Source organism: Aquila chrysaetos, chromosome 24, assembly GCF_900496995.4.
Source record: "Aquila chrysaetos chrysaetos chromosome 24, bAquChr1.4, whole genome shotgun sequence".
In the NCBI taxonomy this organism is placed as follows: Eukaryota; Metazoa; Chordata; class Aves; order Accipitriformes; family Accipitridae; genus Aquila; species Aquila chrysaetos.
This window is the reverse complement of record NC_044027.1, coordinates 7,251,153-7,278,426: the sequence shown is the minus strand read 5'-3', so window position 1 is coordinate 7,278,426 and position 27,274 is coordinate 7,251,153. Positions and strand designations below refer to the sequence as shown.

Sequence of the window (27,274 nt, the reverse complement as noted above, 5' to 3'; positions counted from 1 at the left end):
AAAGCATATTTTTAGAATATAGAGTTTCATTGTATTTACTGATCTTGTCAGAAGACCTTAATTGTCTGGAAAACCTGAGGTTCCTTTGCCCTCATCAGCAGTCTTCCTGACTTCGAGCAAAGAAACAGGAGTTTGCTGTCTTTGAAGAAAACGCAGCTGCTGACTGATAGCCTGGTATTTCATCCAGATGATGTTCAGCTGCTGTTTAATTAACCTTGTAATATATGCTATAATTAACAACTAACAATTCTACTTTCAAGTAGAAATCAGACATACTAAAATAACTTCCTACACTTGAGAGACCTGAGATTTTCCTGCCTGAACTGGCAGGGGTGAGCCACAGTCATCGAACTGGAGTTTGGAGGTGCCTCTCTGACCTTCAGAAACTAGCAAGGGGGACCTTGCACTTGCTCAAGCTCTCAGGAAGTTACTCACCTTGAACAAAAGAAAGGATGCCCAGCAAAAAATGTCCTTGGGGTAAAAAAATTAAGACTCCACGTGCACGTGGCATATTGCTAGAGGGCATGGGAAAGAGAAGCTAATTCAGTCTAGAGAGAACTGCAGAAAGTTTTTAGGAATTATCCAGGAACTTTGGTGCAGTTTCCAAACCTGCCGTTTGACAACATTCTATTGACAGACAGTGTCTTAAGTGCCAAAAGTGGGGCAGTGCAGAAACATTGTGGGGTGACTTGGGTCCACACTCTGTCCTACATGGAGTCCTTCACCAGAGCAAAGTCCTGCTCCAACATAACCATCACCTGACAGACTGGCTTTTGTCACATATTGAAATTAAGCAAAAAGTGCAAAGCAATGGAGAGTCAGGTCATGGAAGCAATGCACCTCAAAGTTCTGCTTTCCCCCTTTGCAGAGTCCTCGAGGTACCTTACGCCTACCAGTGCTGTGCCTATGGAAGCTGCAGCAGCTTCTTCAAGATGTCCAACCAATGGCAGGCAGAAGACATGAGCCCTGAGGAGGAGGATCCCCACAAGAGGACCATGGAATTGTTTCCAGGTCATGCTGATAATCACTGTAAGTAAACTGGGCTGAATGGTGATCAATCCATGGGCAGGGCCATGCTGCGAGCTAGGATGCAATCTTGCATTTGCAAGAGTGGTCCCACTGCTAGCCATGGAGCTACCCCTGCCTCAGGGAAGGCAGACTGATCCTTCTCCAGCTCTAGTGGCCAGTTGTTGTGAATGGGCTTCAGTTAGTGTCACTGCATTGGAGAGAGCTGATCTGGCACATCCAAACCTTCACAATCTAACAGAAAGATCTGGCAGTCCTCAACATTGCTAATTTGGCCTTGCTGACTATAGAGCGAGGCTACCCAAGCTACTGAAAGGTGGCTGAGGTTACATGGGACAGCTTCTGGGCTTGGTCATTAGACTTCTGGGCAGTACGGAGCCTTTGGTAGGACCCTAGGATTAATCTGAATAAGAGAAGGAACCCAAAGAACTGGAATGTGCAGCTGGCTGGAGACAGAGACCTATGTCTGTGCTACTTTTGTGCACATATCCTGATGCTACAGCAAAGGTCAGGGTTAGGTATGAACAAAAGGACACGTTTGGGAAATATGATGAGCTCAGCACAGGGGCTAGCCTATGCAGGGCAGAAGTGGCTCCACAGTTAAAGATAAGCAGCGCTTTCTGTTGAAGAGTCAATTTATTCTGTGCTGTAAGTCACTTCTGCAAAGACCTCCATGAAATCTATTGCATGAGGCCAGCAGAGGAGTGTGCAAAGCACACCACCTGCACCCACAGACTCACAGCACAACAGCAGCTCCAAGTGGAAAGCTGGTGTGATCCCTTTGCAAGAGAATCTCAGAATAATGTGAAGAAAAGCATGAGCCCCTTTGCTTCCTCTGTAACTGCTGGAGAGTGGAAATAGCATTTCAGGACACAGCTTGGATGCTGCATTTGTTTATATGTTTGCCCTGTAGGCAAAATCACATCATGCTGTGTGACTGTAGGAGATGGGGAGAGGGCTTGAGACCCTGGGGAGCACTTGACTCACCTGTTCCCAGGAGCACCGTGCACCCAGCCATAACCAGGGGGTCTGCAGGATCTCCTCCTGCATCCTAAGCAGGCAGGACTAGATCTGGAGACAGATATTGACCCAGAGCAGTTGGGTTCTCTGTGTTACAGCAGCGATGGGAGGCAGGATGACCCAGACACTTTATGACACAGCCAGCGAGTGAGTCACAAGCCCTGCATCCCTGCTCCTGCCATCTGCCCTGCCCTGATCCTTCACAGACTAAGAATAAGCTTTAGCAATGTATAAAGTCCAGCCAGAGGCTAACAAGTGTGATTCCTACCAGCATGATGTGGTTCCTGGAAGCATGGTAGACTTGGTGGTTACACTGGGCAGACAGTACAAAGGAGCCATATGTTACGGTCATTGCTGCAGGAATTTCTTCTTGGTTGGGTCAGTTTTTCCATCATTAATGCAGCCCATACTTTAACGGTCCTTGTGCATATAGTTGGGGTGTTTGCCCAGCAAATTACAGCATCTGTGAAAAGACCTGGTTTGTGGCCAGGGCCCATAGTACTGCTTACAGACCTGCTTTTACTGGGCACCAAAGCGTTTGATGTCTCAAACAATATTCTCTCCTGGCCCTGTCAGCAGACCACTACCTACTAAAGACTCCCAGTCCTCCAAGACAGTCTCAGCCTCATGAATTATATGTGTATTGATGACATATTGGGACCAGAGGGGAACACTGACTGATTCTAAGATGTGCCAGACTATTAGAAGCTCATAAAGGCTCACATTCTCAGATCTTAAGCACTGGGTTTGCCTTCAAATATCAAACCACAGAGGTGCAAATGTGAAACGCACAAGAACATCCTTCCTTACTGTGTGTGGCTTTTGCAGATGACTCTCCTTATAATTCAGCAATGCATGGTCTAGTCTTGACAATGAGGGTTTTGTGATATTGCTATTTTAATTAATTAATTGTTGCTTTATTTCTGTCCCCAGTGCTTCCTTTCTGATGGCCACCAGTGGTATTTAGCTGTGTTATATGAATCTTGTAACACTTCCTCATTAAAAAGGAAAAGAGCTCCTAAACATTCCTTCCATGCAAGAGATAAAGTGGCTTCGTTAAAACAAAATAACTCAGGGCTCTGTCCCTGCAGTGTACAGCCAGGCTCATCAGGGCGCTTGCATGCTGTGGAAGAACTTGTGAGAGGGATGGGGCATGCTTCCAGATAGCCATGTCTTCTCAGCCTTGCATAGTGCTTCCAACAAAGCACTGAGGAGCCCTTTACAAACAAGTTCGCAGAACCTCACAGCCAGATGGTGAAAGGCGACTTGTCCCAGGCAGCCATGTAGGGGGGAGAAATGGGTGCCTGGTGGCACAGCCCTGCTCCAGCAGCCAGGCAATGCTGCCTCCCGCAGTGTGTTCCACTCCTGCATCCAGCATCCATCCCTCAGCCAAGCCCAGCACCCAAGAGACGGTCTGACTCCAGCCACAGAGTGCACATGGTGCCATGCACCCCAGGGCCAGCTCAGCTCTTTCCCATCCTCCCAGGGCCCCTGATGACCAGGAACCCCCCAGACATCACCCGAGTGTGTCCATTCATATCTGAGTAACAGCCACCCAAAGCCCAAAGGAGTGTAGTTAGTGCATGTCTCATCACTCTGTCACCTTGTCACGACAGATATTTAAGGTCCTGTGCCCAAAATTTTTGGTGCTTGGGATATGCCTCTTTGGATTATAGTTGGTGGCATTTAGCAGATACCCCCTGCTCCAAGCCTGTCCCATGTGGCTGGGCAGCACCTCAAAGATGGCTCAGGGGCTTGTCATACAGGACATCCACCCAACACTCTCCGGCAGCTCCTCCTTCCACCCTCCCGAAACTGGCTGTAGAGGGAGAACAGGCAAAGTGCAAGTACTACCATTGCCATGGGGCACTTCCATCACAGTGCTAGCACTCCACTTCAGGCCCACTGGTTTGAGGATAGAAAGGGATGTATTTACTTACAAACATATGTTGGCAATAATGGAACAAAGCTACAGAAAGCAAGAAAAGAACACACTTGTATGGTTATCCTTGACAATAGGACACTGTTTTACCCAGTCCAGCATCTCCATTAGCTTGTAAAGCTGACTAATTAACTTTTGCAACCATCCAGCAAACCCTGGAGGGTCCTTAGAGCTATGCTTTTCCTGCTTCTGTCATTCAAGAAGGCTACTCGAGTCCTGAAAAAAGTACCTGCCCAGGCCCCTTGCAGCCACCCATGCCCTAACTCTGAGGGAGAGAGCAATTATCTGCAAACCCCATGTGGGGACTGCTCTGGCTAAGGCAGACAGTACTAAAGGGGAAGAATCATCCAGCCCACTGTTTTTTGTTCTACCCTTTCTCCAGCATTTCTCCTCCTCTTCCTCTGACTTCGGTGTTGGTACAGCTATCTGGGAACAATTTTTCATGGAAAGGGCACTACTAGCAAAGTGGGTTTTTTCCATAAGGCCTCAGAAAGTGGAGGCACCTTAGCAAAATTCAAATAAATAAGAGCTACTTCAAAAACAATGTAGTTTGCCTTGCTAGAACACAACAGCCATTTTCTTTTCTCTACAGTTTGCAGGCTGGGAGAAGTACTGATTTCCAGCAGAGAGGTACATTTTCTGCTTTGAATCCCACTGTGCTGCCAAGGATTGCTTTGCAATTCACAGCTAGCTCAGTAGTCCAGGCAAAACAAAAGATCTCTCCTTCACTTCATGCAAATGTTTAACCTATGCTTAAAAACAGCCTTTGTGCATTCTGGCCCTTTGAAGAGAAAAGCTGGGGGGGGGGGGGGGGCGCAGATTACACTTTAACATTACCATGGGTTGAGTGGCAGGGGGGCACAGAAAGTGCAAGTCTCTGCATTGATTTGAGTATCGTGACTGCACATCACAGCCTCCACACTGTGGATGGAAAAGACACTGGAGATTTATAAGACTATAAAATACAAGGAGGAAATATTTTTCCATCCCACTGTGAGTGTTTTCTTGCCAGACTCCAAAGCAGCAGTAATATTTCAACTCTTATACAGACAGATTTAAAAAAATGGCATTTTTTTCCAAAGCTCACTGAAGCCGAGAAAGCCACAATGCTTGTCAGGAGGCACTAAAGATAGCACGTTATTTGTCATCATTCTTTAATCAATTAATCCCAGTCATATTTTCAAACACAGGCAGGGAGCAGACCTCATGAGAGGCACCATTTCTAAACAGATTAGGCAACTAAATGCCACTTAGGTTAGCCATATCTTCAGCACTGTGGAAACTTGCCTTTCCGGTCAGTGTCTGAGCTGCCAGGTGCACACCTGGGCACTAGCATCAGTCCATATCATCCAAGGGACAGTTCATCCCACAGCCACAGATCCAGCTTCCTGGCTATTGGGCTGCAGCAAGAAAAAAACACGTCCTTTCCCCTTCCTCCCGCCCACAGAAAACCCTCCAAAGATCTCCACTGGGAGCACAAGGCTGTGCTGGTGCCATGGGTGGGGATGGCGCAGTGGGACAGCAGCTGTCCTCACTGTGTCCCAGTGCTGTGAATCAGAGGTAGTTTGAGAAGAGGAATAAGGAACAGAGCAGAAAAGCATGTCTTGGATTAGATTAACAGGATGCCATTCTCCTTGGTGATGAACTATACCTACAGGCCATCGAAAACACAGCTGAGCTCTCAGCCCCATTCTCTTCCAGCAGCTTCTCCTTCAGCCAGGGAGTGTCTGCCTGACCCTCAGAGAGCCCAAGCCTGGCTCAGGGTGCAGCTGCCAGCATGATGGGGATGCTGGCCCAGCAGGCTGGGCTCTGAGGGCAGTGCAGTCTGGTGGCATAAACCCCACAGATCCAAAGCCTGCAGGCATGGGCAATCAGTCTGTCTTTAAGAAAATTCAGGAATGGGAATCTCCAGGGCTAAAAACAGGGCACCACAGTCCCAAGAAATCATAGGACATAAAATAAAGCAATAAATGTTGGGTTCTCTTGTGTTTTTGCTTCTGAGCCTTTTGGTGGTGGTGGTTGCTGACGAACAAGTTGTGCTGCAAGTAGAGGTTAATGGCTCTCTCTGAACAAAGCTCCAAAGTCCTTGTTGATGAACTAATGTTGGACAAAGCCTGCCCAGAAAGCTTAGAAGATGCATTTGAAGGCTTTGTTTTCTATAACCACATAGGCTAGAGTATTTCTTTATTTTTAATAAAGCATGCTGGGGAGGAGGGATCTGCAGTCACACAACTCCGGGATCTGGGGCTCTTACACTTCAAATGTTGGGAGTAACCTAAAAACAGGGGGGTTGGCCACATTGCAACCTACCAATGTTTACAAGACCTTCTCCCTCTACAGCAGTGACTGCAGGGGACAAACTGGTCACCAGCAGCTACTTTGAACTTGTAGGCTGGGAACTGGCTGGGGAGGTCTGGGTTGAGGACAGGCAGTGGGAAAATCTTCTGGCCCAGTTAGCCCTGATGGCCCTGCTTGTTCTTCTCTGAGCACCGTTTCTCATTGTTTTCTCCCCAGATGACCTAGATGCAGATGACCTCCAGCTGGACCTTGAGGAATCAAAGTTGCACCCTACTATTCAGTGCACGCCAAGCCCTGGTGAGCAGCCAGGGAAACCCTTTGAACACAGCTGGGATCCTTTGAGCTTCTTTAAATCCCCAGGATCCCATGACCCTTCCTGCAGTGTCTCATAGATGTGCACATCAGAAGCCTAAATGGTTGGGCTTTGGCCAAACTGGGGACAAGTGAGGAGTTCCTTCTCCCACTTGGAGGTAGCTGCCCTCCTATGAGGAGAGGACAAGGTCATGGTATCCCTCACCAGGAATCCCAGGTATCACCAGCTCCTCCATCCACCAACCTGCCCACAGTCAGACTCTGTCTTTCAAGAAGTTCCTGTTCCCTTGCAAGACTTAGACTTTGCTTTGTCCCAGCCAGCCCAGAATATTGCACGACAAGACCTTGTCCTTGATCTCCTGATCATACTTGCGGCACTGCAAACTGCAGGGGTACTTTGTCTCCTGAGAAAGGGAGAGAAGTGAGGTGCTGGACTGCACCCAGCCACTTTCTCCTTACTTCCATCAACAACATGCCAGTGGGCACAGGCTAGCTGGGACATGAGGAAGCTGCCTTCTGATTTTGTCCCCATTCACAGCTCAGTGGTATGTTACACAAGCACATCTGGAGGCTGGAGAGGCCTGGCTCCATCCAGGCTGCTGTGGGACACTGGCAAGGATGGAGTTTTCACCAGCTGTCCCACTGAGTTTGCTGCAAAAGAGACAAGAAGGAACAAGATTTTAGCAGAGGGCATGCCCTGCTGCCTGGGTACAGAGGTGCTGGCTCTCTGAGGAAAGCCAGCCGAAGACCTCCACGCTCTTTGAGCTGAACAAGATTTCTCAATGTCCTTTAACATCTTTTGTTCTCAACCGCCTAAAACTTGGCCTGTCCTGTTTCTGGTTTTGCTGAGCTCCCATCCTGAGCCCCTCACTGTAACATCCATATCCCTCCCACATGCAACTCTGTCTCATTGCACTGTCTCTGCTCTGACTCTTCTTTTCCCTTTGGCAAACAGCATCCACCACCAGTCCCCTTTTTACCCCTCCATGACCTTCCCTTATTCACTCCTCCTTCTCCCTATATCCAGCCTCCACCATTCTTTCTCCTGACATCCTCCCACATTCTCCTTGCTCAGGCCCCTCTGTCCCTTCCCTGCCACCCCAGCTCCCTCCAGCTCTTCCTTGACCCTGTTATCTCTCCCTCCTGCTCTAACACTTCATCTCATCTTGGCCATCCCCTCTGTGCACAGGTCATTCATACAGAAACAGTAAGACACAACTTAGCCAAGGTCTTGAGTAGAAGGGCAGAGGTTGGCAATGTCAGAGCAGGATGCAGCATCCTGCCATCTCTCGCACGTCTCCACACCACTAACTCCAAGACCCAGGGCATATGTGAGAAGCAGTAGCTAACGGCAGAGTGGCCCAAATGCCAAGCTGACACCAGGAGTGTTAGTGGGTCTGGAGTCCCACAGAAATGTGGTTCATTGTGGTCATGAGCTCTTTTGGGCAAAGGCCTACCTGGAGCTCAGACTCTGCCCCATTGAACAGTGTAGGGCAGGTAGGACATGAGAGCAAAAAGGCTTCACCATACATACAGTCATGGGGTGGCAATGCCAGTCCCCAACCTGTTTACATTTTAGGAGCTCTGATAAGTTTGCCATTTCTCACATTTCCCATATGACCTCTCCCTGTACCTCATTTCTGCCCTAGACAAGATCTGAGGAGATGCCCAAGGCACCCCAGTGTGGGCACAGGAACGCAGGGACAGAGCCAAGAGGCAGCTGCAGAAGAGGGCAAAGTTGTATGCTCCTTTCCAGCCCTCAGCGTTCAAGGGGCTGGTGGGGTCAGGAGAGGGCTAGGACCTGGCCACTGCTCTGAGCAGCACCACTAGAGCGAAACGGTGTATTCTGGGTATAACTTTGGGGTTTGTTTTCTTCCAGGTCCCTTCAAGCCTTGCGATCATTTGTTTGAAAGCTGGATCATCCGCCTGGGAGTCTGGGTCATCGTTCTGGTCTCAGTGCTCTGCAACGGGCTGGTCATTCTGGCTGTCTTTGCCTCTCCCAGCTACCTCTCTCCGGTTAAGTTCATCATCGGCTCCATAGCTGGAGCCAACATGCTGACCGGTATTTCCTGCAGTATGCTGGCTCTCGTTGACGCCCTGACCTACAGCCAGTTTGCCAAATATGGCGCCAGGTGGGAGACCGGTGCAGGCTGCAGGGTGACGGGATTCCTGTCGGTGTTTGCCTCTGAGGCTGCCATCTTTCTGCTGACGTTGGCTGCCGTGCAGTGCAGCATTTCAGTCTCCTGTGTGCGGGGCTATGGAAAGTCACCCTTCTTAGGCAAGGTCAAGGCTGCTGCCTTTTGCTGCCTGTTGCTGTCTTCTGTGGCTGCCGTTCTGCCCCTCTTCTCCATTGGGGAATATGGAGCATCCCCTCTCTGCCTCCCGTATCCCATCCCAGATGGGAAACCCACCACCCTGGGCTTCACTGTGGCCTTGGTGATGACAAACATGCTCTGCTTCCTGACTATCACAGGCACCTACATCCGACTCTACTGCAACCTGCTGAAGGGGGAGTTCAGCGCTGTCTGGGACTGTGCCATGGTCAAGCATGTGGCCTGGCTGATCTTCACCAACTGCCTCCTCTACTGCCCAGTGGCCTTCCTCACTTTCTCCTCCATGCTCAACCTCTTCCTCATCACCCCAGAGGTCATCAAATCTGTCCTCCTTGTGGTCCTGCCCCTGCCTGCCTGCCTAAACCCCTTGCTCTACCTGCTCTTCAACCCCCACTTCAGAGATGACCTCCGCCTGCTGAGGCAGAAGGGCCAGGACAAGGGGAGCTACCCCCCGTCCTGCGGGGTTGATGACATGGAGAAAAGCTCCTATGACTCCACCCAGGCTCTGGTGAGCTTCTCCGACATTGACCACATATTTGAGACACCTGATTCCCTGGGAGTGCACCCCATTCTTGACAGCTACAGCTTCCCCTCCATGACACTCATCCCCTGCCAGCAAAGGGTGGGCACCAGGGGGAAGGAGAGGGGCTTCTCTGAGCATTGTCCCTGCCTCAATGACAGTGAGGTGCTGATCACTTCAGAGAGCCGAGATCCAGCCAGCAGCAGCCTCCGGATAACCTTCTTTCCCTCCCCACCCACGCCACCCTACACGTCTCACTTATAAACCTCCTCTGAGTAGCTGTGCCAAACAGGCCCACACCACACACTGAGGGCCAGCCCCAGCGCTGGGTGGCCACCAAGGTGACAGCAGGCTGCTCCATGTAAAGTACCAGTACAACCCGTCTACCCTTACCCCCCATCATATCTGCCTGGGCAACAGGCACCGCTCTGCCAGCTGCCACATGCCTGGAAGGGCTCTGACTGAGCTCCAGATACTCAGGGCTGGACATGGGAGGAGATAAACCCCTTGCGCAAGTGTTTCTCCTACTAGGGACTGCCTTGGAGAGAGCCTCACCAGCTCAGGAGATGGGCCAGGGAGACCGTCCTCATCATCATCCTGCAGCATTGCAAGCCAGGAGGAGCCTGCAGCAAAGCCAAGCATGTCTTCTCAAGGCAGAGACGTCTCAGCAAGCAAAAGCCATTGCTCTGTGGCAGGAACACATGGAAATGGCCAACTGCAATGACATGGCCACCTATAGGGACATCAGGCCTTTTCCTCAAGGGTCCTCCACAGGTCCTACAGACCCCTGGAAACGGGCTTGTGTCTGCCCCACGCCATCAACTGGAAGAGCAGAAGAAGTGGGTTAAAAGTAGTGTATCCATGTGCGCACCTGAGGTTTGGACCACCTCTGTTTTGGGAGGCTCTGCTTCGTCCGCTGGGACCCTCATGGGTTGGGCAGGACCCCCACTTTTAGCAGATACCAGGAGCTGGGGATGCTTAGGCCCTCTTTCAATCTGACCCACAGTGTCCAACAAGGGGTCTCTGAACCCCAAGGCAGCCAAATCCAAACACCTCCCTGGAGAAACCTATGTGCTTTGCCTGAGGTCACTCAGCAGCACCTGGCCAAGGCACCCGAGGGAACACCGGGCTGCCTCCACCCTCATCGCTCTCTCCACCTTCACACACTGCAGCACACCTGGGGCACTCCTGTCTGTACTCACCTGGCTCCTGGTCAGGCGCAGTGAAAATGGGGTCTGGCTCCCTCACTGCCCCCAAACCTCACTCCTGGAAGAGGCTGATGGTTCTTGGGTACATGTCCCCCATACAGAATAGCCATACTAGGGCCTGCATTTGCCCTCTCCTATTTTAAGGGCAGCTTGTATAGAAGGAGGGAACAGAAATCAGCCTTGTGGGATGATGGTATCAGGAGGACACAGGCCACTTGGAACAGTCTCAGATTTGCCCCCTGCAGCTCAGGGATCTCCCAAATCCATCCTCTCCATCACAAACCCTCCCACTGCCACCCAACACAGCAGGGAGCCCCGCAGTCAGAGCTCAGGCCCTGGGCAAAGCTTTGGTTCTGCTGACATTACTGCAGCTGTATATCATTGATTCTTGTGAGATAATAAATGAGCCCCGTTGCTGATCAGTGGCTGGCTTCTGTCCTCTTGCATGTGAAAAGCACCTTGTTGGTTCATTCAGCAGCTGACTGACTGCCTCTCCCAGCCAAGCTGGGCTGCTGTAGCTTGGATATTGTCTGTATTGCCTGAGTGAGGACTGGGAAATTGCATTGTCCACATGAGCAGGCACCATCCTCCCCACCCCTCTTCTTCAGAGGGAAGAGCCAAACCACCTGCCTTTATGCAGCAGAATTACATCATCAGTGTCCCTCACCAGACCCCATGGATCAGACCCACCTGGTTGCATCCTGTGATCTGCTGCTCAGCTGTCTGGGTTCATGAGCAGGAAAGAGTCTCCTGCATAAATGTTTAAGGACATTATATAACAGAGCCTCTTATGCAAAGACAGACTCCCCAGCCAGAGCCTAGCTCTGCTTCCCTTCTCTGCACATGAGCCCTGTAGTCTTATCTCAAGAAGAAAAACTTGAGATATCAGCAGTAAATCAGAGGAATGAGATCCAAAGATTAGAGAAGAGGATGGGAACCCCAAATTTAGTGACAAAATCTAAAGCTCTGCTATGCAGTTCAGATGGGAACTATAAAAAATATGCCCTGTTGTGATACTTGAATCCTGATCCAGACTTCTGATATCCTACAGATGCTCAAAGTCAGTTCTCATGCTTGGCTTATTAAAAACACTGAGCCATTTTCTTCCATTTCCTTAGGGCTGCTCATGTGCACATGACTGGGAAAGACTCATACCTAGTTTGATTTGCAGAAATAAAATGTTCCTTCAGAAGTGGGATTATACAGCCCCAGCATAAATCCAAATTCCCCAGCATGTATCCTAACTCCATAAGGAAATCCCTGATTACAAGACACCCCAAAATAAACCGCACTGACATTGACACAATGAGCATCACTACAAGTCACAGATTAACTGCAATGCTCTCTTGCCTGAAATCCCCCACGCTGCACTGCTGCCAGGAGTATTCGTGCCACACTAGCATGCATTAAGTTAACCAAATGAACAGTTGACAGACAGCTATCCCCAATGGATGGAGCACATGAGCTCTCCACAGGCACTGGGCCATCAGGGAACAGTACACAACATCATAGTAGCAGAAGCTAAGTAGTAGTACTTGGGACAACAAAAGCAGGATGTTGCATGGTCAGTGTAGCAGAAACTGAGTCCCCAGTTGTCCCAGCTGGTAGATAGGGTTCCCAAAATACAGGGATGTTATGTACACTTCCTACACAAATGCCAGTGTGCGTGGACAGGTTGCCATGGCTGGAGAGACTGTAGTGTAGACCCAACAGCTTCCAACCTGCCTGCCCCTTATACAGTCTCAGACTAGCTGGGCACATCCCACTGTGATGTTGTCATAGGTGCCTCAGGTGGTGACCACCATGGGGTGGACCAACTAGTAAAGACCATTACAGACATCCTTCATAGTACTGAACACAGAGGAACAGGTGAGTCTGAGTTCAAGACTGGTAGGAGTCTGGCACAGCCAGCTTTCCAGGGCTCATGCTTATCACCTCTGGAGCTGGCTGAAGAGGAGGAAGAGCATCTGAGAGTGCCCAACCCAGGAAGAGCCTGCGATAATGACAGGATTGATGCAGGCACAGGCACTGTCCTTCCCAAGACCAATAACATTTCCCCAGGAAGCTATGGAAAACTCCACTGCGGAGCTGGGTAAAAGCCCTCTGGAGTGTGTGGGCCCCTAGTAGTCAATGTGGGACTTCCCACCCCCTCTTCTTATAGATGAAGCAATGGCCAGCAGCCCTGCTGGTCTTGTCTGTGCCCCAGCGCAGCACAGCCCAGCACAGCCAAACTGAGCCCTACAGCACCTTGCTCCATCTCTCAGGGCCTCCACAGTAGATGCTGCCTATGTATATCCTGACCATTATGCCCTGCTCACCCACAATCCCCACTCCACCCTGCCTTCTACCTCACTTGTGTCTTCAGGCACACACCTGGAGCGTGTCTCCTGGGAGGGGGGACATTGCCTATGCCAAGGACAGGCTGCAGGGCACGTCTGGGGAAGGAGGGACTGAGAGAGCACCAGGCCACTCCAAAGGGCTTTAAGCACAGAAGCAGACACACTGTAAAGCACAGAAGCACTCCATTGCTGTTCAGCATGGAACCTTTTCCCATCAAGGGCTTGTAAGCTGCCTCCAGGGAAGCTCTGGTGAAACAGTTGCCCCTTAAAGCCAGTACCCATCTCATGGCTACCCAGGAACTGTCTACCCCAAAGAGAACGAAGCTACTGGATACAGATCCTGTGCGATGCGCCAGCCAGCACCCTCTTTTCTACTCTACAGAGCCAGCTCTCATCAGGCTCAGAGCCCTTCCTCACACTACTTCTGCACAGGCCAGTCTCCTTGCTTAACTGGGTACAAGCTTGTCATGGAGCAGGGATGAGACCTGTTCCCTCTGCTTCCTCAGGGCTATGAGGGGACCCTCAGAGCCCATTCAGAGTAAATACACCCTGAAGCCCTCTCTGAGCTGTGGTCTTTGCAAGATTAAAGAGGAAAGGAGGAAATATAAACACAGAGCATGTTCTGTCCTGACCCACAGAGGTGCCTGAGAAACAGTGAGAGCTTATGGATCTGCAGAGGTGCAGGAACCAGAAACCAGCATCCTCCCCTCTGCTATTGCAGGCCATAAATCCAGAGTATGAACTCTCTGGCAAATGCTCATTAAAGCGCCTTTCATCACATCTCTAACAGGGTACATACGGCTTTCCACCCTACCAAACACTAAATTCAATAATTATTAAAAGCAAAAGTAAAAGCAATCCTACACCACACCATCTCCCTTCTTAGCAGCTGGTTTGTCCCTTACTGGTGCCAGGCTGACCACCTTCAGGTAGCTCAGCCCTCTGCCAGTCTTTAGGTAATGGAGGGTAAACCCTGCTGCTCCACAGGCAGCACAACCAGCCTGGATTACCCAGTCCCACAGACAATCAGGAGTCAGCTTGGACTATGTAAACCACTGCTGGTCAATCAACAGAGGTGTGCAATTACTTCAGCAAGCCCAGAACAGAGGGAAGTTCTTGCTCCCCATTCTCCACCAGCAAGAACTCATGAGGATGCTCTTCTGCCTCCTGGACTAAGCTTTGGCAGCGAGATACTACGCTGTCTGGATACCTCCCTTCCAGATGATCCTCTTCAAGACCACCAAATGTTAGCATGGGCCTCACAACAGCAACCAGAGGTCCTTGAGGCATCATGAGCTCTCTTCATTGGAGTCAGGGCTCCCCTGGATTCCAGCCTTTGGAAGGGGATGTACGCAACTAAGGGAGTGAGAGAGAAGTTTAAGTCTGTGCCCCCTCCCTGTAGCACGATTGCTCCTGGTTGGAAGAGGTCTGGCTGCCAAAGAGCCCCGGACAGAAGCCAGTGAGTTGCACCTCATGATTGGACAAGTGGAGCTGGACTGTGAGTCCCAACGCTATAAGGCTAGAGTTCTGTCAGTGTGATAGAGTGGGTTGGCAATCCCCCCCACTCAGCTGGTGGTCCTGGGTCCCCTCTGACACACCAGAGGTTTCCAGGAGCTGATGGTGGCACACTTTGCAGGCACTGCCTGCAACAGCCTGAGTAAGCAAGAGGGCACAGAAGTGGTGAGACTCATTGAAGGGAGGAGGACAAGGCCACACTGCCCTGTGGGTTACATTTTGGCTGATGTGGCGTCTTCCAGGCAGAGGCCCTCTGGGTAGCTGGATGACATGCAGAGCTGCTCTGGAAGCCATTGTCAGGGCTGGGCACCTTTGAGGTTTCCCCTGCACGTCAGCAAGGCACTGTCAGGACACCCTGAAGGGGAGACACAGCATGTTTCAGGGAGGATTTTGGCCCTGAGGGACCCGGAAGCATTGTCTAACAGGACAATGTAGAGACAGTTTGTAGGCACCCTCAGATGTCAATTTTTCACTTGTCCAGCCCTCATGGCTGTAGATGTGCAACTCCTCTGAAACAAAGCCAGTGAAGCAAGCACCCTATGGTATTATTTTTATAATCTCATTGTTTTTTCCATCAGCGTTGTAATTTCTGGAAGCCTGGGCCATGATTCAGGACACTTGGGATGGCAGCACTGCCACGGTCATGGGAATGCAAACGGTGAGAAGCAAGCTCTGCATGGGATTGCAATATCTGGTACTAGCCTCCTTGGAGGCCAAAGGAAAACAGACACGTTTTGGAGAATGCAAGCCCATCTTCGAGACTGAGATAGACCACACATCAGGTCTGGCAGCTGACCTCAGCAGTTTCTGGTTATACCCTGAGCTACCAAAGGGTTAATACCTTTTCCCTACTCTCCAGTGACACAAAACCATATTCACATTTTCAGACAATCTCTTCCAAACATGCCCCGAGAACCATTACTGTTCAAGACCTGATTGGGAACTTCCCGGCTATCTCATTCACACAGAGTTTGCTAGTTTGAGCTCCTGGAAGCAAACCTGAGGCATTTAATCTCAACTTTTTGTCTGTGAATATTTTGTTAGCTGTAATTCCTGCTGGGATCTTTCCCCTGCCATCCAGACCCAACATTTCTCCACATGGACACTGTGCTCTCAGCCCTGAATCCCCACACACCTCTTCCTTCCATCACAGACCCCAGGAAGGGGATGCTGGCTGGTGTAGGCACAGACAGTCCAGAGCAGGAGCATCAAGAGGACCAAACATATTGGCTTTTGTTCCCAAAGTGAAAGACATTGTGATCTTCAATCTCCACTGGCCATGGTGTATGTTTTCCTTGTATCTGCTGCATTCTATGGTCTCTGTCAGAGTTTCAGGATGGAACAGCCAAAGATGGGCAGACTGGCACAGAAAAAGGTGAGATGTGATGGATGACCTCATGGAGGACTCTCAGCTACAAAAGACCTACAAAAGGTTTCCACCTTCAGATCAGAAGCTATGAAAGGTTTGACCCCAAACGGAACAGGGAGCCAGGGAAGAGCATGGAGCAACCACCTCGTGGCATCCTGTGCTGCCAAGGAAATGGTATAGCACACTTCACTCCTTCTCTGCTGGGTAAAGACCAGTTCCCAGGAATGCAGTCAATGCCACAGATCTGTCTGAAACCTACCTTGCTTCAGCTGTATACTTCCCATACCCAGAGGAGGGAGAGGCACCACTTCAAAAGGTGATAGGCAGGAACATGGTGCAGAGGAGACAGGTTTGCAAGGGATTGAAGATTTAACAGCTTGTTCTGATTCCTCTGGCCAGCACACTCTCCCACTGCTATGCTGGGAAGTATTCTGCTGGGAAGCAGAAGTATTCTGGGAAGTTTTCTGGTAGATTTCTTAAACCTTGGATGAAAGCAAAGTATGTGCAAAATCTCTCCAACTATGTTTCAAGGTATACCAGCAAACTCAAGATTCTTGCTCATTGTCTTCTCTTCAGATGTATCTAGGATGTCATTGTACAAACAACTGCCAAGCTGACCCTTGGGAAAAATCACAGGAAAAGCTGAGTTCCCAGTGTGAAAAGCCAACCTGGAAAAAAAGAAAAAAGCTCCAGCTTTCTGAATGCCTCAAAACTGGAGTAACTTCCTTGCAATTAGTGGGGAAGAAGAATCCCACTCAAATACTGGCCAGTCATAAACTGAGTCAAACACCTTGACCTCTTCTGTGGCACCTCCCCTGAGACCCGCAGGGCTTAAAGAATTAAGGCTTGGCTGGGGCAGAGGATCATTAAGTAATGGCCACTATCTCCTATCCTAAAGGGCTCCCAGGGACAGATATTAACAATGTACAGGTGCTTAAAGATGCAGAAAGACATGTTTTCTGAAGCACTTCAGTATTTACTTATGATTGAAAACAAACATCTAGGATTTGTATAACTGATAGAAAGGTCTCAATGTGGAGTGAATGATGGAGGGAGCTGGGGAATGTTGCAACTTGCTCTCTTCTTTCCCTGATATTTACTGGGATATGCCCTTTCTGCAGCTCCACAGGGCATCAAGCACCAGTCCCCACTTGGGACTGAGGTTTCTTTTGTCCACTCAAGACAGTAGGTGTGTATGTAAGAATGCAGACAGCACCCTAATACTAGAACTACTCCAGCTAGGGCACTCTGCCCTTTAAATACTGGATGCAAGTGGATGCAGCTCCTGCTGCATCCACATTCAGGACACGGAGCAAGTAATATGTCCCTGCACATGAATGAGCTAGCCAGCTTCCCCAGGCCAGAGTCACAGAGCTCTTGAAATGCTCTTGAAATGCTGGTCACCTGATGGGATTTAGGAGTAAGTGCATCTCTGACAGTTCCCACCTCTCAGCCTTCATCTGGTTCTCAGGCACAATGCAGAGACTGCATTGCATTAGCTACCTGTGGCAAGTATTGCTCAGAAGCAGCAGATGATGTCTTGTTCCCTCCAGAACTGATGAACAGCAGTTCAAGCGCTTCCTTGAACAGCCTGAAGGGAAGAGCAAAGCACTGATCTCTTGACTGGCCCAGCAAGAGCCAAGACTATATGCTGTGCTGAACTGCAAGCTAGGGCAGCATTTTTATTCTCCTTTCTTAACTTCCAGTGCCATAAACTATTTGTGATAGTAAATCTATCTGAGTGATACTAATTAGCATGCGTTACATTTCTCCTCCATTGCATCCCATCACAAGAGGGTATCTGTATTCAAATCCACCCAGAAATGTTTGTATGAATTTGTCTTTCTTTGCCAAGTACTTCCAAATCATCATCTCCACTCCCTCTCTAAACTCCAGATAAGCTTATTCTGCCGGCTCAAAGGCTACCTGCCATTTGTCTTCTCCTAAATTTTAATAATATCGCAATTAAATATCATGCTTTTTTTACATTAGTTGTTCTAGTGGTGGGTAAGAACCTATCAGACATAGTCTGCTTTTAAAGATAAAGTATTTATATCATTCTTATCCCTTATTCTTATGAATAATTCCACACTATTCCAAATCTACACCAAGAATAATCACAAAATCACAGAATCGGAATCATTGAAGTTGGAAGGGACCTCTCAAGATCACCTAGTCCAACCTGCCTAGTCAAGCAGGGTCAGTTACAGCAGGTTGCCCAGGACCGCATCTGGTCAGGTTTTGAATAACTCCATGGATGGGGAGACTCAACAATCCCTTTGGACAATCTGTTCCAGTGTTTGACCAGCCTCATGGGTGTTTTTTTATGTTCGGATGGAATTTTCTGTGCTTCAAATTGTGCCCACCGTCTCTTGTCCTGTCACTGGGCACCAGTGAGAAGAGTCTGACTCTTCTTCACTCCCTCCCTTCCGGTATTTATACACATTGACAAGATCCCCCTTAGCCTTCTGATCTCCAGGCTAAACATCCCAGCTCTCTGAGCTTCTTTTCATATGAGAAATGCTCCAGGCCTTTAATAACCTTTGTGGCCCTTCACCAGACTCTCTCCAGTAAGTTCATGCCTTTCTTGTACTGGGCAATCCAGAAATGGACACAATACACCAGATGTGCCCTCACCAGTGCTGAGTAGAGGGGAAGGATCACCTCCCTCCATCTGCTGGCAAGGCTTTTCCAAATGCAGCCGAGGATGCTAGTGGCCTTCCTTCCCACAAGGGTGCATTGCTGGTTCATGGTCAGCTTGTTGTCTGCCCAGAAGCCCAGGCCCTTCTCTGCAGAGCTGCTTCCCAGCCAGTCAGCCTCCAGCTTGTACTGATTCGTGGCATTATTTCTCTTCCTACATACGCCTATGCATGGTCAAGAAAAGACTCTACATGGGTGGTCTGTCTTTCTATACTCTGTAAATGCTGTTGTTTGTATATTTGATTTCAGACATGCACACACACAAATATTCAATAACATGAATATGTGCACTTTACTCACTTATTTCTATATAAAAACACCTTGCCTCACCCCAAAGTCCTGCAACTACCATCCTAAACTGTCTTGCGCATCATCCTGAGAAAGGAAGAAAATTATTCTCTGCTGCAGTGTGTAGAGCTGGGCTTATTCACAGAGCAGTAACCAAGCCTTCTCAGCACAGAACAAAGGGGATTAGGGATTTCTCTACAGCATCCAACACTGTCTGTTAGAGAGAGGACACAAAGCTGCATTAGCATGGCAATCTTATCTCTCATCTTTCCAGAGCTGTGGTTCTCACCTCCCAAGTAAACCCATGGCATGTGTTTTTCTTTTGCCAAAATGTTGGACTTTTTCTGGCATCCACAGCAGCTCAACAAGCACAGTTCCACTTGCCATGGCTGGTATCTCAGCACTGTGAAGTATCAAAATCCAATGATGGCAATCTCATTTACAAGTATGCATTAATATGTAACAGGAGCTATACTGGTGGAACTTCAATGTCAGGAAACCATAAGAAACAGGAATAGAATGGCTTACTTTAAATTTAAATCCTGTCCTGATTCACTTGATATCATTTTGCCCATAGCCCTCATCCCTTTTTTTTCTTTGAGACATAAGAAAGCCATTGATACTCTTGCATTCAGTGTCCAAAGTCAGACCTGATATTTATGGAGGAGCATGTGACAAGCTGAGGAATATGTAAAGCTTCAGTTAAAAGGTGAAAGATCCCAGTTCTGCTGTGAGAACATGAAAAAGAACCAAGTCTATGGCAAGAAGTCTCCTTGTAGGCTCTTCTGGAACTTAATAGCAAGCAATTAAGACATTTGCTCAGTGTGCTGAAATAATCTTCTTTGGATTTACAACTTCATTATTGATTGCACGGTGTGGCAATGGCTGCATAAAGGCTGGGACGCAGCAGTGTTCTTCATGTATATCTTGCAGTGAATGTTACCTATGTTGAACTACTGCTAATATCATATAATGTCATAACTCCAAGAAGGGATACAAGGCATGCTCTAGACAAGCACATTGGTATCCAAAACATGGAGAGTAATGGGACATCTTTTCCCCATAAAAAATCAAACATGCTCTTTCATTGCTCATTGCAGTTTCTATCCCCCAAAAATAAAAGGGCAGAAATGCCAGGCTGCCAAAGTACTTCCTTTGACAGTATTAAGCAACTGCTCATTCATTTATGACTATCATCACAAATGGACTGCAACAATCAGGACTTTTCAAAGTGTTCTGAAATAAAATAAAATATAAAATAAAAAGCAAGACCCACCAGGGGACATGGGAGACACATTCTTCACAAGGAATAAAGCACTGTCTTCGAAGGTAATGACTAACATCACATCAAAGACAACAACCTAAAACCAGAGGGGATTGGCCAACCAGTCAGCATCACACATAAATATTATAAGATCTATTTCTTTAAACCAATTAGCTGATTTTCCTGAAGTGTAAATCAAGCTGACAGCAAAGCCATCTACAAACTAAACACACATTTTCCCTCTTCCTGATGACAGCATTTTCTTTGCTTGGGGAGAGACTGGATTCTTTGAGGTATTGTCTCCCTTCCTTATCCAGCAGCCTGGGATAGCCTTAGAGACAAAGAAAACTTCTAGCCTGTAGGACATGACCCATGGTCCTGATTCTCCCATTTTCCAGCTCAGGGACATCCTTATACACCACGGCATGCTCCCAGCGTGCATGTTCAGGTTTTCCTATCACATTGCAGAGGGACAGGAGGGAAGCAGGGGGAGATGCACAGTTGGTCTCATCCTAACATAACAGTTGACCAGAAATATCAGGGGCGCCTGTTGTTTGCATATAACCAAGCATACTTTTAAAACTTATTACTATAACTTTCCCAGCCAAGATGTAGGAGTGAGGGAAGGGCCAGGAACTTTGTGAGTAGAGGCAAAAACTAGCTCCTCCTCTCAAAAACATCATCCTACATCCATGTTTACACTGCGGTGTCTGGGAAGAACTGATCCTGAATTGCTGTCAGTCTAGGGTTAAAACTCAGCAGTTGTTCCACACCACCTAGGAACTGTTCGAGATTAATTCTGAACAACAACAACGACAAAGAAGGCTAGTTTCATTATGGATGATTTCCTCAACCAGGGCAAGAAAGGAGGATGGAGCCAGATGAGTTGTTTTGGTGGCAATGCTAACTTTTCCTAACATCAGCTGTTCAGGAAACTACAGGCTTCAGCAACACAGCTAAAGTTACCCTAATCCTCAAGGAAAAAGCAGATGTGAAGTTGGGTCCAAATTTGCCATTGAGGTTAAAGGGGTGCCGAAAAGGAGTCCTTGCTCGTACACAGTGCTTCACAGCCAGGCTCTTCCTCTCCTTTGCTTTGCTAACCCACAATAACGGAGCCAGTTAAAAAACAGAAAAACAATTGCACCAAAAATTCTGCAGTTGTTTTACTCCAAGCCCTCAGGAGAAAAGCCTTTTATGCTTTTAATTTTTTTGTTTTTCTCCTGCATTTTTTGCCAATTGAATCAATCATTTAAAATAACTGGATTGTTTTCCTCTCCCATCTCCTCCAACCCACCTCTCCTATTCCTTCTTCTCCCACTTTCACATTTAGATCTTTATTTTTCCTCTCTCTATTTTTTTTTAAACTTCTGGTTTGGAAAAGTTACATGGCCGGAGTTTCACATTTCCTTTTGCCACCACATTGAAGACATTTGAGGAACATAGTGAAGTGAATTTCACTCGGGACACACACATGTTCAGTTACATTAGGGGCAAAGGGAAAAAAGCCAAGAAGGCAAAGCAGTTTCCAGTCCAGTTTCTACAGCTTGGCTGGCCTTTCTCTGCCTTGCTGTGACTGGCTGGTTGTTCAAATCCTTCACTCACTCCCATCTCTCTACCTTCACTTCGCTGCACCACTTCTTCTCTTCCTGTTTCATCTCAATCTTGTTTCTGTTAACCAATTCCTGCTACATACACTTCTTCATCACCCCATGCAAAATAAAATAAATTACAAGAAAACAGAAATAAAACTGTGCTGCAGATCTGAAGCTACCAGGTATAAGTAAAGTAGGCAAAGCTCTGAAGAGTCCAATATTCTCTTTTGACAAATGCTTGTAAATAAAGAACATCCCAGAGCCCCTGAGGCTTGCGGCGGACAAGGGTCTGATGTGACTGTGAAGTCCGTTCTGCCAGAGCCTGTCTGAGACAGAAGCATTAGTGGGATAGGCTGAGGAGATCCAAGCCTTAAGGGCAGACAGGCTGAGGCCCTGCATGCTTTGCAGAGAGCACAAGCAATGATGGGGAATGCTGACAAGGCTGCGTCTTGGCCAATGTGAAGAGAACCTCCAGTTCCCAGGGGACATGCCTGTCAAACAGAGGCTGAGATGGTCCTGTCACTTGCAGTGCTGACTGTTCCTGTGGCTGAAGTAGAGCAATGTCCTTTGGCTTTTACTCCCATCACATAATGGACAGCAGGAGCCCTCATCTGTCCTCCAGACCTCCACTGAACCACTGCATTGAGGTTGGGATTTTTGGAGAGCCCCTTCTCCCTCAGGTTTATCTGAAAATACCAGTCTTCAAAGAACAGCAAAACACAAAGGCGAGAAGCCACACTCAGATATCAGCACATGCTGCACCACTGCTTTCTTCATGCTCCAACATGAACAAGAAACAGCAGAAAGATTTTGCATCAGAGAAGGTGTACTGTGCAGACAGTTGGCAATCATCTCCTAATCTCCCTTATCTGCCGACAGCCTACAAATACCTTTAGCAGTCACTATCAGGAGAGGGGGGCAGAAAGCAAAGCCACAGAAGTCTGAAGAGGTACCTCGTAGGAAGAGGTGTTTGAGAAGCAGACCTCGTGAGGTCTGTGTTCCAGATCACAAGTAACAGATGCTAAATCCTGCCCCCAGGTCACTTACAGAATCTTACCTCCCTCTACACAGCAGCTCTAGCAGGAGGTATTTCCACCTCTAACTTAACTAAAGCCTCTGACTTACCTCCCCCAAATGCCTGCAGTTGGCTTCTGAGATTTCACATCATCAGACATCTTTTTGCCAGTACTTAGCAGCAGCTTCCTCTGCCTGAAATATCTGGTGTGCCATTGTCTCAGCTGTGATCAGGAGTAAAGATACATCCTCAAAGCCCCTTTTCCTCCTTCATAGCAGTCCTTAATGACTGTTGTTAACAAAGCCTTGGGGAGTTTATAGTGAAGTGAATTGTATCAACCAAGTGAAAAAGAGGAAAAAATCAGCATATAAAGTTCTTCATCCTAAACTGATGGTTTGTGTTTCAAACACTGTGTCCAGGAACCAACCCTCACCTCTTAATGCCTCCCACATGCTTAAAAGTAAGGCAGAAATTACAGCTGATTCACCATGTGCGTACCATAGGGTGAGATGCAATTCACCTTCCAGAAACAAATCCTTCCAAGCTGAAAATGCCCTTTTTCACAAGACATTTTTGCTTCAGTGAAAACTCCTAAAGGGAAAAAAAAATAATAGATCCTACCAGAGGTTAGAGCTCAATCAGAAACAGGGAAATAAGAGATTAAATAATGGCTGCTAAGCTGGATGAGATTCATTTTATCAGACTTAGTGAGTCTGGGACATTTCAGTGTGGGCTGGAGTGTTTCCAGATTTGAAAGGGAAAGAGAAAAAAAAAAATTGGACCTCAGCTAACTCAAGGTACCCAGGTAGCTCCTGCCGGGTGCACACACTCTTCCCAGCAAGCTTGGTGCAACTACTCTCTGCCCTCTCCAGTGTGCTTCTGCCTCTCCCCAACCAGAAAACCCTCAAACTGCACCACAGGTCCACTGCTAGTCAAGTCCTGTGCCCCAGATTGTCCATCCCATCAGCAGAAATATTTCTTGTATCCAGCACAGTTGATGAGACTGCAAAGCATATTGCATGACCCTTTCCAGATTACACTGCCATCTTTTATGGATCACTTCGAAGTTTAGGGCCACAGTGATACCCATGAGTGCAGGTAACTTTCAAGGTGACAGTAACCTTTCTGGACGGAGACTGAGCCTCCTACAGCTTTTCTCACTACCTTGCATCAGACAGGAGAGGTTCAGACCTGCAGGCCAACCCCACGAGCAAGACAGCCATTAAGTACAGGCATGTTCAACCTGTCTGGCAAAGCTTTGTGGGGCCTCGGGTGCACATGATGGACCTTGAGGACTTTAAAAATAGAAAATAAATTCCACTAGATTTCTGGCAATCCATAATATTGGGGAACTTTCATTCTTTGGTGAGTTCATTTTTCCTCTTCAGCATGATCTCTTATTTACCAGAACTTCAGGGACACAAATTATGACTTATAGCAACATAGCTCCATAAAACTTTAAAGAGCATTATGGCAGCAATCTTTCCTGCATAAAAGGCCTCCTATCCATTTCCCACCCCAACAACCACATCACTCAAAGCACATCAACAGCCCCATTGCATTATTACAGTAAAAAGAAAAAGCCTTATGGCTCTCATATTTAAACCTATACTAGAGATAGGTAGGTATTACCTTTTTATTCTAGAGGAAACAGGTGTCCAAAATGCAATATCAACAGAGAAGTCTTTACAGAAAAACTCTGCAGGTATCTAGGCAAGATTCTCAAAGCATTAGCTTTTTCACTAGTGTATAGGCATGGAGACATCTGCCTTTTCAGTTTTCCTTCACTGCCATCTAGGCTTTTTGGTTAATGAACAAATAAAATGTGAAATGACATAGTTCCATATGCCCTGAACCTTGTTATCTAACATCAAAACACAGAGTGGTTTAGAAATAACATTGTAAAGCATTCTGAGTTGCAAAACACAGCTAAAGGAAGTTTCACCTTGGTCTGGTGAACTACATAGAGATTCTGGAGCACTATCCCTACACAAAAAAAGCCTGTAAGCAAAACATGAAGACATGTTAGTAAACACAACACCACCAAACAGAAAATCCCTTAATGTCAATTTATGATTTTGAAATAATTTATACTATTCCAGACATGTTATAACAGCAACCAACCTGTCCACAAGATCTTGGAGAGTTTCTGGACAAAGAAAGCTTAAATATAAAAACCTCCTATAATATAACATACAAAAATTAAAAATAAATGCTGGAGCTTTTATGGTCTTCAATAGGATGTTTAGATTAAACTAGAATTCAGCCCTGTATGCAGACAGATGAAAGAAACCTAAAATAATTTTGGTCAGACCAGCCCTCTGGAAGGCTCCAGTCTAACTCCATACACAAAGCAGGACTAACCCCAAACCAAGATTAGGTTGCTCAGCACCTTATCTCATTTAAGTTCTGAGACCCACCAAGGACGAGGATCGTACCAGCTACCTGGTACCTGTCCCAGGGCTGCACCACTCAAATGGGGAAAAACTTTGCAGCAGAATTTCCCTTGCTGAAATTTGTGTCCACAACATCTTGCCTTTTCAATGTGCACCTCTGACATGGCCACACATTAGGTAGTTGCAGACAGCAAGACCTCCCCTTCGCCTTCTCTCCTCCAAGCTGAAACCCAGCTCTATCAGCCTCTCCTCATGTGTCCTGTGCTTCAGCCCCTGACCACCTCATCTGGACTTTCCAATATGTCTATGTCTTTCTTATGCTGGGGGACCTCAAAATGGACACAGTACTTTCAGATGTGACCTCCTAAGTACCAAACAGAGATGAACAAACACTTCCCTCCACATGCTAGCTGCACTTTTACGAATGCAGCCCAGTATGTGGTTGACCTTCATTGCAGCAGCATTGCTACAAGTATGTATGGGAAGCTGCATCAGAAACCTTGCAAAAGCCCGGGGAAATAGCAACCACTGATCCTCCATCAACACACCCAGTCATCTCACTGTGGAAGGTAATTGGGAAGATTTACCTTTAGTAAAGCCACACTGACTCTTACCTTGTTGTCCTTTTTGTGCCTTCATGTCCTTGGACATGGTTTCAAGGAGGATCTGCTCCAAAAGTTTCCCAGGGACTGAGGTGAGGCTGACTGGTCTGTCATTTCCCGGATCTTCCTTCTTGCCCTTTTTGAAGATGGGTGTGACACGTGCCTTTTCCATGGCAGTCGTCAGGATCCTTCCCCAGCTGCCAAGAGTTTTGAAAAATGATGTAGAATGGCCTTGCAATGACATCACCCAGCTCCCTCAGTGCCCTCAGGTACAGCCAGTCTGGTCTCACAGGGTCAGGTATGTGCAGATTCCTTAAATGACCTATAATTTTATGTTCTTCTAATGTACCTCTCTCTCCTGAACTCTGCCACTAGGCATGGAAACCAGGGAGGCCACGCTAGTGAAGCCTGGGGCCTTTTCTATCCCCTTTGTCAATAGGACATCCAACCCATTCAGCAGTGGGCCAACGTTTCCTAACTCCACCCCTGCACATTAAAGCAAAGTTTCTGTGTTCCTTCTGGGCAGCCTAACCCTGCTTTCACTTTCTGTGAGCTTCTTTTTTTTTTTTTTATTTGAGCTTAGTCATGAGTTCCCTGTTCATCCGTGCTGGCCTCCTGCCATGCTTGCTTGACTCCCTGCAGATCATGCTGGGCCTTTCTTCTGTTTGGGGAGGTTATCCCTGAAAATTTAGCAGCTTTCCTGGGAGGCTTTGCCCTCTGAGGACAGCCTCCATTGCAATCTCACCTAACCCCTGAATATGCCAAAGTCCAGTTTCCTGGTGTCAGAGTTGTTACTCTGCTGCTTGCCTTCCTCACTTCTCTCAAATCCACCAAGTCATGATTCCAGCAGCCAAAGCTGCCATCAACCATCATATCCCCAAATAGTTCTTCCTTATGCATAACTAGCAGATCCACCACCTCCCCTAGCTGGCCTGCCCACCGCTTTCATCAAAAATGAAATGACCATTAGGCCTCATGGTGAGGCTCTTTCTGCTTTTTTCCCCTCATCTGCTGGCCTATGAAATCCCTGTCTGAAGCCTCACAAAATCATGGCACCTCTGCATCAACTGCACTGGGGCCCCCATCATACTGGCTAACCCTAATACCAGAAGAATGAAACTCAGTTGTGGGGGAAGAGGGCCAAAAAGCTAATTCTCTTCTGTGTGTCCTCCCATCTGGGAACAGAGACCTCCTGGGCAGCATGCACCAGACCCCTCCAAGGAGTGCTGGCCAAGCTGGGGATGTTCTGTGCACTACCCCCACTCTGGTCCTCTTGTTTTAGCCTTTTAGATACACCGTCGTCCTTCTCTTTTCATTACTTGTCCCATGTAACCACGTGGACTCCTGAGCCTGGTACTCCAGCCCTGCCCACCAGCAAGGGACATGCAAGGGAAAGAGTACAGATTACACACGTGTGATGGCATTCTAGGGAAGAGATAAAGACTGAAGGTTCTGTGTGAAAGTGAAGGTCTTGATTTGGGTGAAAACCCACTCTATAAAGACGAAGGCAAGAGAGAGGCAGAGACGCATTGGGT

General features: G+C 47.8%; 1 protein-coding gene and 1 long non-coding RNA gene across 4 annotated transcripts in view; one reads left to right on the top strand and one right to left on the bottom strand.

Annotated features, from left to right (window-relative positions):
• Positions 1-11,078, top strand: part of LGR6 (leucine rich repeat containing G protein-coupled receptor 6) — a 150,039-nt gene extending 138,961 nt beyond the window's left edge. The window contains exons 16-18 of the mRNA XM_030001169.2: positions 869-1,029; positions 6,503-6,583; positions 8,478-11,078. Of these exons, the coding sequence (XP_029857029.1) occupies positions 869-1,029; positions 6,503-6,583; positions 8,478-9,715 (1,480 nt within the window). The 3' untranslated portion in view covers positions 9,716-11,078. The remainder of the gene's footprint in view (positions 1-868; positions 1,030-6,502; positions 6,584-8,477) is intronic.
• The window catches only part of LOC121232588, a 108,717-nt gene extending 82,509 nt beyond the window's left edge, over positions 1-26,208 (bottom strand). For all 3 annotated transcript variants that reach the window (XR_005931361.1, XR_005931359.1, XR_005931360.1), the window contains exon 1: positions 25,752-26,208. This is a non-coding gene — a long non-coding RNA (uncharacterized LOC121232588). The remainder of the gene's footprint in view (positions 1-25,751) is intronic.
• Positions 26,209-27,274: the final 1,066 nt, after the last annotated feature.